This window comes from Lactuca virosa, chromosome 6 (genome assembly GCF_052849685.1).
Source record: "Lactuca virosa cultivar CGN04683 chromosome 6, Lactuca_virosa_CGN04683_v6, whole genome shotgun sequence".
NCBI lineage: Eukaryota > Viridiplantae > Streptophyta > Magnoliopsida > Asterales > Asteraceae > Lactuca > Lactuca virosa.
This window is the reverse complement of record NC_136431.1, coordinates 195,771,581-195,786,598: the sequence shown is the minus strand read 5'-3', so window position 1 is coordinate 195,786,598 and position 15,018 is coordinate 195,771,581. Positions and strand designations below refer to the sequence as shown.

The 15,018-nt window shown below is 33.5% G+C and overlaps 2 protein-coding genes across 8 annotated transcripts; one reads left to right on the top strand and one right to left on the bottom strand.

Moving 5' to 3' along the window:
• Nucleotides 1-6,577: 6,577 nt before the first annotated feature.
• On the top strand, nt 6,578-9,185 carry LOC145118569 (uncharacterized). 2 transcript variants are annotated; one of them, XM_079054268.1, is made up of 6 exons: nt 6,578-7,112; nt 7,194-7,295; nt 7,973-8,031; nt 8,597-8,638; nt 8,740-8,811; nt 8,899-9,185. In XM_079054268.1, the coding sequence occupies exons 1-6, from the start codon at nt 6,971-6,973 to the stop codon at nt 9,088-9,090; spliced, it is 609 nt and encodes a 202-aa protein (XP_078910394.1). In that variant the 5' UTR covers nt 6,578-6,970; the 3' UTR covers nt 9,091-9,185. The 2 variants fall into 2 exon arrangements, 1 of the variants encoding a protein (XP_078910394.1); XR_013713360.1 differs by having other exon boundaries at nt 7,194-7,395; nt 7,973-8,638.
• On the bottom strand, nt 9,168-13,204 carry LOC145118568 (uncharacterized). 6 transcript variants are annotated; one of them, XM_079054267.1, is made up of 9 exons: nt 12,635-13,204; nt 11,636-11,831; nt 11,450-11,521; nt 11,233-11,345; nt 10,954-11,159; nt 10,745-10,832; nt 10,594-10,665; nt 9,698-9,796; nt 9,168-9,621 (listed from the first exon to the last, which is right to left on the bottom strand). In XM_079054267.1, exons 5-9 carry the CDS (start codon nt 11,115-11,117, stop codon nt 9,445-9,447), a joined length of 600 nt encoding a protein of 199 aa, XP_078910393.1. In that variant the 5' UTR covers nt 11,118-11,159; nt 11,233-11,345; nt 11,450-11,521; nt 11,636-11,831; nt 12,635-13,204; the 3' UTR covers nt 9,168-9,444. The 6 variants fall into 6 exon arrangements, 1 of the variants encoding a protein (XP_078910393.1); XR_013713355.1 differs by lacking the exon at nt 12,635-13,204 and adding an exon at nt 9,930-10,449 and having other exon boundaries at nt 9,588-9,796; nt 11,636-11,858; XR_013713356.1 differs by lacking the exon at nt 12,635-13,204 and adding an exon at nt 9,930-10,445 and having other exon boundaries at nt 9,588-9,796; nt 11,636-11,858.
• Between the last annotated feature and the right edge of the window lie 1,814 nt (nt 13,205-15,018).

Below are 15,018 nucleotides of genomic sequence, written 5' to 3'. Positions count from 1 at the left end.
CAAACAACCCATAAACAAAATTCATAACAATGAGCCATACGTATCATACATATACCACAATCAATAAAGGTGTTATGTGTCATCCATAGTCTTGCCATTATGCCACGAGCCGCCTTGTGGTCTTCCTTGCCAGGCCGGGGGCAAAAACCCTAGGTCTTCCATACAAGCATCACAAAGACAACTAGCATACAATCTACAGTACTTAACTAATTAACTGCCAGAGTTCAGACTCTGGTCTTGCATACAGGTTGCTAGGAGCCCCCTCCTGGTCTTTCATACAAACTGCCACGGTTTACCCCCGGGTGTTCCTATAATACATAAACCAAATGGGCCGACATTGGTGCCTTCGACCCATAGAACAATGAGGAGACTCACCTCGTATACTAAAGTTTACTGCAAGAATCCCTAGTTGCTGCCCTGACGACACCTCCGATCTATCAGATCAAAATAACACCCAATTAGCAATTGGGTTCCATTCTATGGCCCACCTTCCAAACTTGGGGTGAGATGACCATTTTACCCCTGGCCCAACATAAACCAAAAGTGAGGCCCAAATCCATTAACCAAAAGGTCCAAAATCAAAAGATCCATAAAGGCCTACTAATGGCCCAATTTTCCAAATTGGGCCCAACCTCATATGAAACTTATCCTAATCCCACAATTTCCTTTATTACAATTTAGGTTACCTCAAGTACCCCCTTAGGACAACTTGGTCAAAGACAAAAGTCAAAACGTCAAGGTCAACGGCCCGAGTTGACCCAACTCACCTAGTTTTTCCATTTAACTGCAAGGTCGGGAAAAATCGATCCAACTCGTCGAGTTTATCAATAAACTCGCCGAGTTCGCTCAAAACCCAACAACTTATTACAATAAGCACTCAATCCATAAGGACATAACCCCAAAACCTAGATCTGACTTTCTTGAGCTGGAGAACCACGTAAAGTTGCCAACTTTACGTTCATGCATGACTAAATGAAGCTCTTAAGCTTAAAATGAACTTAATAATTGGCTTAATGCATGCATGACACCAAAATCCTCATAAAGCTTGCAACTTTAAGCCAAATGAGGCCACAAAATGGTCAGATCTAAAATGACAACCCATGAAACACTCAAATCCTTAGACAATCCATCAAAGAGTCCAATAACCAAAATAAAACCCCAAAAGAAGAGATCTAATCAATGAAGAAGCAAGGTACAAGCTTTATACCTCAAAAAGACTGCAATAAGTGGGGAAGTTTTGGATCTAAAGCCTTTCCATCAAGCTAGACACCTTCTCTTCAAGCCTCCTTCGAAAGAGTACCAAAAAATCAACACTCCAAGCTCTCCACAAGCTCACACACTCAACTATGGAAGATGATACTCGAATTTAGGGTTTCTGGACAAAGGAGGCTGGTAAGGAGGCAAGTCAAGGGACTTAAGGCCTTTAAATATAGTGCAACACCCTAAAAATTAGGGTTTCCTTCCCAGCTGCCAACTCATCGAGTTGAGGCTCCTCAACTCGCCGTGTTGGTTCTCTAAACTCGCGGCTAAAAAGCACATCGACTCGCCGAGTTGAGGAATCCCAACTCGCCGAGTTCCAAAGAGAAATTACACACTTCACAACCACCTCATATCGGAAAATCGAGCGTTAGACTTTATATATTTATTTTGCATTCATCTTAAATCCATTTTGGACGTATGATATAAAAAATGAAAGTATCAAGCAGGAATAAACAAATATATAACGATTTTTTCATTTTAAAAGTGGTTTAGAGTTCGAATTTCGTGGTCAAAAACGGGAAAAAGTCATTTTTATAAATTGGTTAAAATCAATTTCCAACACGTCACGCATATTTATACTACTCTGTTAATAGTCTCAAGTAGCTTGCCACACAATTGTGCATGCTATAGAGTTTTTAGTGATTACGACTATAGAAGGTAGTGGATGAATAAAAGAATTGCAACAATTGACCCAACTCGAAATCTATCAAACTTCTTAATCTTGACAACACATACTTAAACAATGTAAATACATATATAAAATAGTTTTCAATACATCTTCACAAAGAGTAATGTACAACATCAATTAATCTTAAGAACACAAAACTGTATATTTAAAACAATACGAGATTTGACTAAACTATATGCAGTTATTGACCCAATGATTTTGAAACATACTATATAACATGATTTATTAATCATCATATCATTTTCACTTATTTTAAAAAGATTACAACTTTAAATAGAAAAAAGAATTTGCAGTCTGTGTAGTAACAACGACAACACAAGAGAAAGTGTCTCGCGCCACCCTTTCTACAGAGGTACTTAGAGGGACAACTTTTACTTTCTTAATTTGGAAGATCATCATGTATGAATAATATTAAGGAAATATACGAAATCAAGCAAGAAAATAGAAAATGCTAAGGTATATATTTAACACAATGTCCTAAAAACAAATTTGCTCGCTATCGAGTATTTGTTTCCGAGGATACAACAACTTGAAGTGGTTCTTCAAGACCGTCCGAACCTATATTAGGTCTAAATTTTACATTGAAGCATCAAGAATACGAATAAGGGGAGAACATGAGAGGGTCATTCTCTGGTGAAGTTGTATATATACAACAAAAGATAACTGACACATTAAAAGTGGTATTGTAACCAACTAAAGCTTTAACAAACAAAATGAAACCGACACTGGTATTTAATATCTAATTAAATTGTAATATTAATTACAATTTCAATTTTAGAAAAAAAAATTCAAAAATGTCCCTTGATTTTTTATTTTCCTTCTTCCAGCCCATTAAACTCTTTTATTTATTTCTTCCAACACCCTCACTTTAGATATTAATTTTGCATTATCTTAAATCCATTTTGGATGTATGATATAAAAAATGAAAGTATCACGGAGGAGAAAACAAATATATAACTATTTATTCATTTTAAAAATGGTTTAGAGTTCGAATTTCGTGCTCAAAAATGGAAAAAAGTCATTTTTATAAATTGGTTAAAACCAATTTCCAACTCGTCACATACATTTCTACTACTTTGTAAATAGTCTCAAGTAGCTTGCCACACAATTGTCGATGATATAGAGTTTTTAGTGATTACGACTATAGAAAGTAGTGGGTGCATAAAAGAATTATTGTACTACAACTGGTGAAGAGATATCAGAATCGGTTTGTGGTATATTTAAAAGAATATAACTCAAAGTACTTTCGAGGAAACTTCGAGAATTAGTTATACTCTACTCATGAACAATGATCTTTAAAGAATTTTGAAATGAGATGTTTTTAAAAGTGTCTATTATTTATATCTACTCTAATAAATGAAGGTTTTTTGCCACATGTCCTCTTTTCCTTTATTTGGACACATGGCATTTTCTAAAATTTTTAAATTTTCTATTTTCCACTTGTCATTTTATTGTATTTTTCATTTTATTAAATTAAAATTTCACATTTTATATGTAAAGTAATATATATGTAAGGTATTTATTAGAAATGTTTATATATGTAATGTATTCAACACATTAAAGTCTCATTAATTTTAATAATTCAAAAATTTTCTCATTTTTCTTATAAATTCAAACTTTTTAAATTGTTAAAATTTTATATTTAATTTTTTTTAAATAAACTCATGTAATACATGAGTCTCACACCTAGTTTATAATAAGCCTCTTCAATTTTTTTTATCATTGAAGATTATGATTTTTTTAGTCAAATATATCAACCACTATTATTTTAATATGTCGGTGTTATTGTATAACTGAACTTCTTTATTTAATAATAGTTTATTTTTAGAAAATTGAGTAATTTAACCCTTATAAATGACCATTTTAATAAAAATAACCAACAACTATTTTTTGGGAAATTGACCGCATGCCCCAGAATATCATATTTCAGAACACGTCATTTGTTCCGAAATAAGATATTCTAGAGTATTTATGATCTTGTTTTGGAGTGGGTGTTGGTTGGTGGGATTTTGGTCTGAAATCTGACACCCCGTACGTTCCGGGTTGCAAAGTGTATTCCGGACTATAGTCCGGAACGGCCGTACAATCCGAAGTGCTATTCAGGAGAGCTAGAATTAAGTTTTTTGTATGTTTTTGTTCCAAATATGCAATACATTTATGTGTTTAATATATTTGTGTCTTCGATACTTTCCATAAACGTTCCAGAATGAGTATATATACATGATTTTTTCGAGTTCCAATTTCTAGAGGAGGCCAAATATGGAATACATTTGTATGTTTAATATAAATGGTAGTTATAAAATTTAATTGTAATGTGCAGCCAAAGTAAGCAATCTTGAGGAATATGGACCAAAAGCGATAAGGAGCAGAACTTTGGAGGATTGGAGCTTAAAAGATGAACTTTTCAGCCAAAAGACGACCTCACGACGTGAGGATTCATACCTCATGACATGCCTGTTAAGCTTCTAGAAGATAAGCTTCTGGAGGCCAGAATCCGTGTTCGATACGGATATTGACTGAGCTCACGGCGTGAGAAGCCTTGCCTCACGACGTGAGCAGGGTAATTTTCAAAATCTATATAAATCCTTGGTGTTTACGAATTTGAAGGAGACTTTTGGAGATTGAGAAGGTTAGAAGACGATTTCTGGAGGAGTTTAAGGCAGAGAAATCAAGCATTAACATCCAAGGAAGAAGAAGTGATCATAAAACGTTTACCTTTAGTTGGTACATGCAATCATGTTTTTATTTATTAAGTTTGTGTGTTTGAATTCAGCCATGAGTAGTTGAATCTAGCTACTTCTGTTTAGCTAGATGAAACTTCAACTCATGGTTTAGTTATTTAGTTATGGATTTTGCTAGTTGGTAAATTGCTTGTGTTTGATTGTTAATACCTAGCATGCTAATATTTGATACTTAAATTGATTGAAAGCATGTTTTTGTGTAGCTTAGTGAATATTGAATTGCATGAACTTGATACCTAGTAATTTAGTGACCATGAAATTATTAGAGCTAGGATCGAACCAATCTTAGATAAGTAATTAAAGTTATTAAATTTCGCTTTGCTGGAGAGCATATATTGTGACTATAATTGTGTTTATTTAATCACTCTTATATAGCTCCATTCAATATTCATAATTGATTATGTGTTAAATTAAGTATGACCATACATAGTTCTACATGAATTAGTTAAACATTAGTATATTTGGACTTAAATTGCTAATAATATAAATATCTGTAACCAACGTGAATTATCCATAATTAGTAGCTAACGATTGAGGAGAAGTGGATTCAAACTAAACAGAGGTGTTTTTAGTCATTGATTGAATTTAATAAATAGAAGATTAAGTTTGTCTGAACTTGTAAAATCATTACTTTTGCTTGTTTTAGGTTAATTTTTAGTAGGTAAATTAGTTCACTAAAACTGTTCCTTGTGATTGATACCCGACTGTTTGTGCTATACTATTTGCGAAAAGGTACACTGCCTTTAGTCGAATAACTAGTTAGATAGTACGTAAAATTAGGTGTAGTAATAATTCGACATCAAGTTTTTGGCGCCGTTGTCGGGGAACGACTATTTAGCTTAAAATTTATTTTCTTTAGATTAATAGATCCTTTTGTGGGGTAAAACCCGTGAAAAGTTAAATTCTAGCATTAGATTTTGTTTAGAACTGAACTCACAACGTGAGCCCTAAAGCTCACGACGTGAATTCAGTAGTTTTACGTTTTTTTTCGTTTTTCTGCGACAACACGAGGTGGTGCTCTTTACCACGTTGTGGTGAACAGTCAGTAGGCATTTTTAAGTAGTTTTTGTTCGTTTTTACGTTCTTATTTTTGTTTTTGTTGCAGTAGTTCATGACCCATGGATACAACACACCTTTGATACCACCGCTTGAAGATCCAGAGTCAGCCCTTCACAAAAAGACGGATAAAAACGTAGGAGAAACCAACCCACCAAAGAAGTCACCATTCAAAGACCTTAAATTAGTTTTCGGAAAGAAGAAGGGGAAGAACGTGGGTGAATCAAGCAATTCCGCAAAGAACAAAAGAAAGTTAGAAAGTTTTGAGCAAAATTCGAATCTTCACGAATCCGATTCTGAAACAGAAACCGATAAAGAAGGAAGTGAAACCGAAGATGAACCAAAAAACGAGATGGAAAACATTGATGATATGTCTATGGATGTATAGATTTCGTAATTTTCAAATCAAATAACACATTAGAAGTCTCATAATACAAAATAAAATACAATAAATAAGAAAGATAATTCATTGCACTAATATATCAAATACAAATAATCATTCCAATAGTAAGTAAATGTAATACGTTGCTAATATTGCATAATATTCACTACTAGAAAAACAGCCTTTTACAACGGGCAAACCACGACACTCATTAATTTATGTTATGCAAACGAGAGTGACATTAAAAAGTGTCATTTCTTCAGAATATTTAAGGATTTAGGCCACGCATTATTGCGTGCCCTTAAATTAGTGTCATAAGAAAAAAAAATTAAAAACACGCAGGGCGCTGTATCTTAAATGTGTGTCCTCTGTAGGTGTTGCTTTATAATTTTTATGAACGCGCGTTCCTTAGTTACAAGCGGGAAAAGAAAAGCCAAAAAATTAGAAAAGCCCGCTACCCTCTTTGCCCTAAGCGTTTTGACGCATCTTTCATTCTCCTCACACTGTTGTGCAACTTCTCAATCAAAGATCCAAGGTTACGATTTCATCTCCATCTCTCGACTTCATCATCTCAATCAAGAAAAAAGGCTTCTGATTTCCATTCACCTGCTTCATCTCTGCTGTGATTTCACCTGCTTCATCTCTGTTGTTCTTGAGAATACTCGCCAACAGTGTTCTTCCACTATTACTTGACCAGCTTCTTTCCGTATTCTTTTCTCCACAATATCTTCAAAGACATTCTCACACGCTTTCTCAAAAAATCATTTTTTCTCTCTCAAGAACCCTAGCCGTCACTCACACCGCCATATTTGTAGTGTGTTCTATTCGGATGTATAGGCATCGATGAAACAAGGAACCGTGATATGGAAGGCCACCCAAGTATTAACTCTTCAAGATTCAGACCGCCAAGGGCTCATTGATTTATATTTCCCATGTTACAGTTTTTGGCCAATGTTCATCATTTTCGGGTTTCTTAATTACCCAGGTCTGGATACTTTGGTATTTCTTTGATTTCCTTTTCCTTTTTTACTGATTTTTATTTATGGGTTATCTCCACATCTGCTAGATCGTACCACGACCACGACCGCCACACACTCTTCCAAGTTCCAACCGTTGCCGCCCCCAACACCCCATTTACATCGGACCACCAACACCACCACAAACAAAGGTTCAAATTCCTCTTTCTCACAAGCTGGAAGACCAAAAGAAGTTTTTTGGTCAATTTTGCAAACTAAGGGTTTATTTGCATTCCAATTTCCGTTGAACAAGTCGGTAGTTTCTCCATTTATCTCTTCTATTTCAGTTTTTCTCAAATTAGGGCTTGCCAACTGTATGATGAAATGCCTGAGAGAAAAATTACAACCAAAAGTGCATTTTGATTCCCTTTAAAACACTTCAACTAACTATAGATTAAATTGTCATGTAGTTATGAGATCTTACATTTTCTTTTTGAGTGTTAATATATACGACATACATATTAAGGTTTATTATAAATGGTTTTGGCTAAAGTTTGCATTTTTTTATTTGCTCAAATATATGGCCTTTAACTTTCCATTTAGGAGATTTTTTTAACACAAACCCACAAATTTCCAGCTCATTATATAATGAATTGTGTGTTAATAACTTCATATGTACTAGACTGGAGCCATTAGTCTAATTTATTTATGGAATTTTGTAAAATGTTCATATGTGGGAAATATTAACTAGAGGCATGAAAATGTATGAACTAGCTCTGCACGAGTGCAGTTGTAAGTTCTTTACCAATATGGTGATTTTCTTCGTTTAATTGGAAATAAGTTGAAAAACACAACTGTTATAACTTGGTTCTTATGATGCTCTATGTAGGATCTGGTGGTGAAGATAAAGAGTCAATGTTGCTCAGAAGCTATATTCATGAATTTTTGGTGATCCTTTTGTCGACTTTGTATACACAAACCGCACAGAAAATATCAATCAACCAATTGCCAAACACATACAATTCTACCAAAGTTGTTTCATTGTATTTTTAAACAAAAGACTTCTTCTAGCAAAATGTGTTCTTGTAGAATATTGGAGCAAGAAATATTATCCAAGAATCCATTTTGCAATTCACTTACATTGATTTGTTTATTATATTATCCTAATTTCACCTCTTCCTATTAAGGAACTGTTGTTTGAAACGTCTACCAAGTTTTAGCAATATCATCCAAATACACAGCAATTAAAAGTTTCAAAATGTGTTGCTTTAATAAGAAAACACTTGGGAAGTACAACTCTATAATTGTAATATTTTTTGAAGCACAATGCTTTAATAAAAACAAATGAAAGTTGGATACTACAATGTATAAGTAAAAGAAAGCATGTTGCTATTTCTTGCATTTATTCTTATAATAGTTTGTGTTTCTATTCATATTAACTGACCATATTACCCTTGTGGAAGTTAACTTTTGTATCATTAGTGATCTGAACTTGGTTCTATGTAATGTGCAGAAAAGGCAAACTGCTCTCTTTTCTGCAACTCAAACAAAGAAGGTAAAACCTTTTTTCATACACATTTGTATATTTTAACTGTTTATTTCATTGTTTAAATTAAATCATGATAATATTTATTTATTTATACACTTGTTTCTCAGGTTGAGGATCTTGCATGCCTATCATTTCAAACTACTCCAGTGTACATTGATGTAGATGATGGGAGAATAAGAGTAAGTAAAATATTATCTTTTTTGTTCACTATATTTTTGAGTTTTCAATTAGAAGTTATGTTTATACTTTATAATATGATATTGTAGGTGACAAATGAAGGATTGCAACAAGGGTATTGTGTGGTCCCAAGTGCAACAAGAAAGAACCATTCTTCAGGGTTTATAATATTACATTCCAGTTCCACTCTGCTGATAGATAGCTATATGTGTGTGTGTGTTTGTGTGTGTTTGCGTGCCCAAACTTATTCCTTGCTTTCTTTTGATTTTTCTTCACAATAAGTGCACATATGTAAGTATACATGCATACATTACACACAAATGTGTATATATACACACATTTAATATCATATCATATACATAAAAAGACATCCTACTAAGCGTATGTCTTCAGCACTTGAGAATTGATACTCTCAATCTTTTGTTAGATTTGTTGATTATTTAACTTGTAATAATCTGACCTCTGATAAATTGGCTAAAGGGCTGTTTCTTTTTTACATAATGGGCTTAGAACTTAATCTGGTTCTTTCTGATTTAATGTGGACAGAACAACTAAATGAGTTAAGCCAAATAACTTGGCTTGATGTATTAAGACACCAGCCCTTTACCTATTTACCCTTCTTTTTTCCTCCCAACTTAATGGTAAGCAAATAGACATGTTGACTTGGTCAATAAAAAAGAAGTCCTAAAGATTTTATTGGCTAGTAAATACCCTTTGAAACTAAGTCTATTATTGGTGAAGGTGTGGTGTAATTTTGTTGTTGGCCATCTACATGGGATTGACATATGGATTGTACGTTGCAGATCCCTATTCTGCAAATAATAATAATAATAATAATAATAATAACATAACATAATGCTAAAATACCAAAGGTTTCAAGAAAGTTACACTTGGGTAGCAACTCGTCACTAAATTCCTAACACTCAACTTCATGTAGCCCGAAATGCCCCTGCCTCCTAACCATGCAAGTCCTGTAGTTTTCCTTTCCTACAAGGCAAATAATCATATTAATTCCACAAAAACCTCTAATTTTTTCCTATATATATATATATATATATATATATATATATATATATATATATATATATATATATATATATATATATATATATATATATACCATAAAGGGAGACACAAAAGAATATTCTAGAATATAATGGCCAACACTAGTCAAGAGGACCACAGACTTAGCTAAGGCAGGCCACAAGCCAGCAACAATAGCTACAAAATAGCCTGTACACATGGCAATTAGAAAAGATTATCATTATAATTTATAGAATTAAAAAAAAAGTTTATAAAAGATTGAGAAAAAAACTTCGAATGAGTTCCTAACAAGATGAACTGGTTCCCTAATAACATCAACTATAAAATCTCTTATAAACTTAGCCCACAGAAGTTCAGTGTATATAAAATTTGGTTTCACTGATCTTTCAAATCCTAAAAGTGTAATGGCCCAAACATGATTGCCATTTTCAGCTATATTCTTAATATTATCACGATAATGCTCCAAAAAATCACCAAAACCATTCACAAGAAGAATTGCAGGACCTTCACATCCCACAGCAGCATACTGAAAAAGTTGAAGAAAACTTGACCCAAAAGTCAGCTTGAGGAGTCTCAATTGAACCTACAACAACTACCTGAAGAATATATATATATATATATATATATATATATATATATATATATATATATATATATATATATATATATATATATATATATATATATATATATATGTTGGTTTTTTTTTTAAAATAAAGATATTTACTATAAAAACTAACCAGCCCAACAACAGCAGATATGAGGAATTTCACCCAGTCCATAGGGGTCAAACTAGGATTATTCTTTTCCGGCTGTCAATAAATACATAGAAAATTAAAAATATTTTCAATTTGTATAATAAAAATCCAATAAAAAATAAAAGAAACCTACTAGGACTATTTCCATATCTGCCATTGGGATGTTTTTGAAATGCTTCACATGGAATCCCCTTTCCTTTTCTCCTTTGGTGCTTGCTCGTCTTCATATCGATCATTATATTATTGTGGTTTTAACATTATATTTATACATCATACATGTACAAACACAAAGAAAAAAAAAGGATTTAAAAATAATATTTAATTAAAAAGAAGTAAAAATACCTGTAAACGACAATTATTCTATCAAATGTAGGTTCTTGTATTGTGATCTTACTCATCAAACTCCGTAAACTGATATTTAAGTTCTCAATCTGGACCCTTTCAACATACATATCACCTGGAAATTGGTCATTTGTAATTTCATCATCTTTCTTTTGATCATTCATAACTCGTGCACTGGGTTTTTTTTAGAAAAAAGCTTTTCTGTCCTGCAACCATAATCAGGAATTGGACATCAACAAACTCTCTATATAAATAACTAAAATTTGTAAGCAAACTTACCTTGTTATTCTCATAATCCATCCCCATAAATGGGAGATAATCATGTCCACTTTCTCCATGATGAAGTAATCAGTAGTCTTATCAAGTCCAATGCCTCTCCGGAATATCACATACTACAGAAAAAATAATCGTATAAACAATAAGATCAAACATAGTTTTTGTATTCATAGTGATGTACATAGTATGAAGCATCAAAAAGACTAATGTATCCATGAACCTTATCAGCAAAGTCGGGAAGGTTATCATGGTGATGTTCTGCAAAGTACCGCTTCAAAAGATCTTTATCAATCTACATTTTGAAGGGTAAAACAGGAAAAGGAGAAGATATGTTATCAGACATGAAGACAATGATAATGGCAATTAAGGGAGGTATGTATGAGTATGATGTATGACTGCATCAAACCTTTGATTCATCCACTGTGATAACAAGGTTTAAAAGAGACTGCCCAGATTGTGCAACATCAATCTCCTCATTGGAGCAGATCTTGCTACATATATGACAGAAAATTCTGTTCAAGAACATCAATTTCTTGTTATGATAGGTTCTGCTGCTCCAACTTCCGAGCCCATGGAACAGGATCAAAGAGGGAATATAATTGCTGCAAGTATGTCTACCCATTTAAATTAAAATATTGTTTTGGGTTTTGAAAGTTAATGCGTTCCACTTTCTAACGTCATGCTTGATATGAAATTATGAATCAGCTTGTTAAAATATTAATAAAATCATTGAAATTTTCATCAGAAGTTTACATTTGACTTTATCTTAATGTCAAACATACACTTTCCATATAGATGATTCATATAGATTTTTTTAACATCTAGCAACTTGCAAGAATTTAGTAATAGAAAAACTTGCATCTCTTTTTTTCAACAAACACATATGAACATTGAACAAAACTTTAATGCTACAAAAAACAGAAAAGGTCATATGAACAAAATCTACTTCAAATTAATCGAAGAACATCAGGGTTTTATTCCAATTAGGGTTTATCCAAAAATAAGCCCCATTAAAATCAGAACAATTTCTACTTATACTACAATTTACTAAATCCACTATGTTCATAAGTTTCCACTTAAAAAACTCAAACATATACTTGGAACTATCATCATCGACTTCAATAATGTTATATATAATCCAAAATAGCTGAAGTATTAATCAGATCTAACAAATCTATTCTAATTCCTCCTACCAACAATTATTGTCATCATCGATGAAAATACATAAACATCCAACAAAAAATCGATGTATAAAGATGAATACATGTGAAGTCACAGAAGAATGCACTGTACCTTACATTATAAGCATTCAAATCAAATGTAAATGATGTTCATAACTCTCAATCACAAGTACTAGAATACGTAAGTTGTGAATGTTGTGGATTCACGGAAGAATGCACCTTACCTTACATTTCTCAGATTTGGGGATAGTACAATGGCAAATGGATTTGCGGCCTGTGTGTGGAGGCCGTCAAGTATGATATTTTGAAATCGGAGAATCTTATAACCACCGGAGAAGCATTTGAGAGACACATTTCTTTCTACGATAATTTCAAATCATATTTCAGGCTTCCGTTCAGTAACGCAGTCGCAGACCATCCTATATTGGCGATGGGGAAAATTATGAAGAGACGATTAGATTCTCCTTCTCCGAGAGGAAACCGATCAGCTCCAACCAGCCTTGACCGGAGTTGAGTCGATGAAGACGTCATTTATCTTAAAGGCTGAGGTATAAAAGTGTTGATGGAAGAAGGTCGATTGTAAGGACGTGGAGGGAAGGAGGAGATATTCCCAAGTTCGATTCGGTATTACTTGTGTGGTTTCATCAGACGCAACAGTGTTGATGTCGATTTCATCAGATGCACTCCGAACTCTTAGAGCTGATGGGGTTCGATGCTGGTGGTGGCTGTTAGGGCTTCCAAAGAGAAGGGATAGAGAGTGTAGAGGTAGAGGAAGAAGGGCTGCTTCAAAAGGATTGACAACCTACAATTCTATTAGGATTCGATGATTTTAGAAAGAGAAGAAGGAGATACAAAGGCGGGGGTGTTTAATTTTTTGTGATTTCATTTCCCCCCATAGTCTATTAAAAAAAATGGAGAACGCGCCTTTCTAAAAAAATATAAAACGACACCTTTAGAGGACACGATTTTTATGATAGGTGCCTTCCGTGTTTTTTTTGTTGGACACTAATTTAGGGCACGCACAAATGTGTGTCCTCTATCCTTCAGCTTTTGGAAACCTGACATTATTTTTTGGACACACAAAAAATGCGTCTCATAAATATATGTGTGTCATTGTTTGCGTGTCATTAAAGGGCTATTTTCTAGTAGTGCAAGATAAATGGTACTTATAAGATTTAATTGTAATGTGCCGCCAAAGTAAGCAATCTTGAGGAATAAGGACCAAAAGCGACAAGGATCGGAACTTTGGAGGATTGGAGCTTAAAAGATGAGCATTCCAGCCAAAAGATGACCTCACGGCGTGAGGAGTCATACCTCACGACATGACTGTTAAGCTTCTAGAAGATAAGCTTCTGGAGGCCAGAGTCCGTGTTCGATACGGATATTGACTGAGCTCACGACGTGAGAAGCCTTGCCTCACGACGTAGGCAGGGTAATTTTCAAATTCTATATACATACTTAGTGTTTATGAATTTGAGGAGACTTCTGGAGATTAAGAAGGTTAGAAGACGATTTCTGGAGGAGTTTAAGGCAGAGAAATCAAGCATTAACATCCAAGGAAGAAGAAGTGGTCATAAAACTTTTACCTTTAGTTGGTACATTCAATCATGTTTTTATTTATTAAGTTTGTGTGTTTGAATTCAGCCATGAGTAGCTGAATCTAGCTACTTCTGCTTAGCTGGATGAAACTTCAACTCGTGGTTTAGTTATTTAGTTATGAATTTTTCTAATTGGTAAATTGCTTGTGTTTGATTGTTAATACCTTGCATGCTAATATTTGATACTTAAATTGCTTGAAATCATGTTTCTGTGTAGCTTAGTGAATATTGAATTGCATGAACTTGATACCTAGTAATTTAGTGACCATTAAAGTACTAAAGCTAGGATCGAACCAACCTTTGATAAGTAATTAAAGTTATTAAATTTGGCTATGCTGGAGAACATATATTGTGACTATAATTGTGTGTGTGTTTAATCAGTCTTACATAGCTCCATTCAATATTCATAATTGATTATGTGTTAAATTATGTATGACCATGCATAGTTTTACATGAATTAGTTAAACATTAGTATATTTGGACTTAAATTGTCAATAATATAAATATCGGTAACCAACGTGAATTATCCATAATTAGTAGCTCACCATTGAGGAGAAGTGAATTCAAATTTGATAGAGGTGTTTTTAGTCATTGATTGAATTGAATTTAATAAATAGAAGATTAAGTTTGTCTGAACTTGTAAAATCAGATAAAAAACCAAATTACTTTTTCTTGTTTTAGGTTAATTTTTAGTAGGTAAAATAGTTAACTAAAACTGTTCCCTGTGATCGATACCCGACTGTTTATGCCATACTATTTGCGAAAAGGTACACTGTCACACCCCCAAACCGGAACGGCGGAAACGTTCGGGGGCGGAGGACGTCATGTTTAGTATCACAACACATGCATCATAGTAATCAAAGTAACAAGCAACCATTGTATTAACATTAAAGTGTTTACAAAGTATGTGATTCACATACCATTGACTTCAAAAGTAAATAACAAAACAAGACATGAAGCTAGTATGCTCCATCTTCTAAATCCCAGTGCGCGTACCTATCTACTAGTTT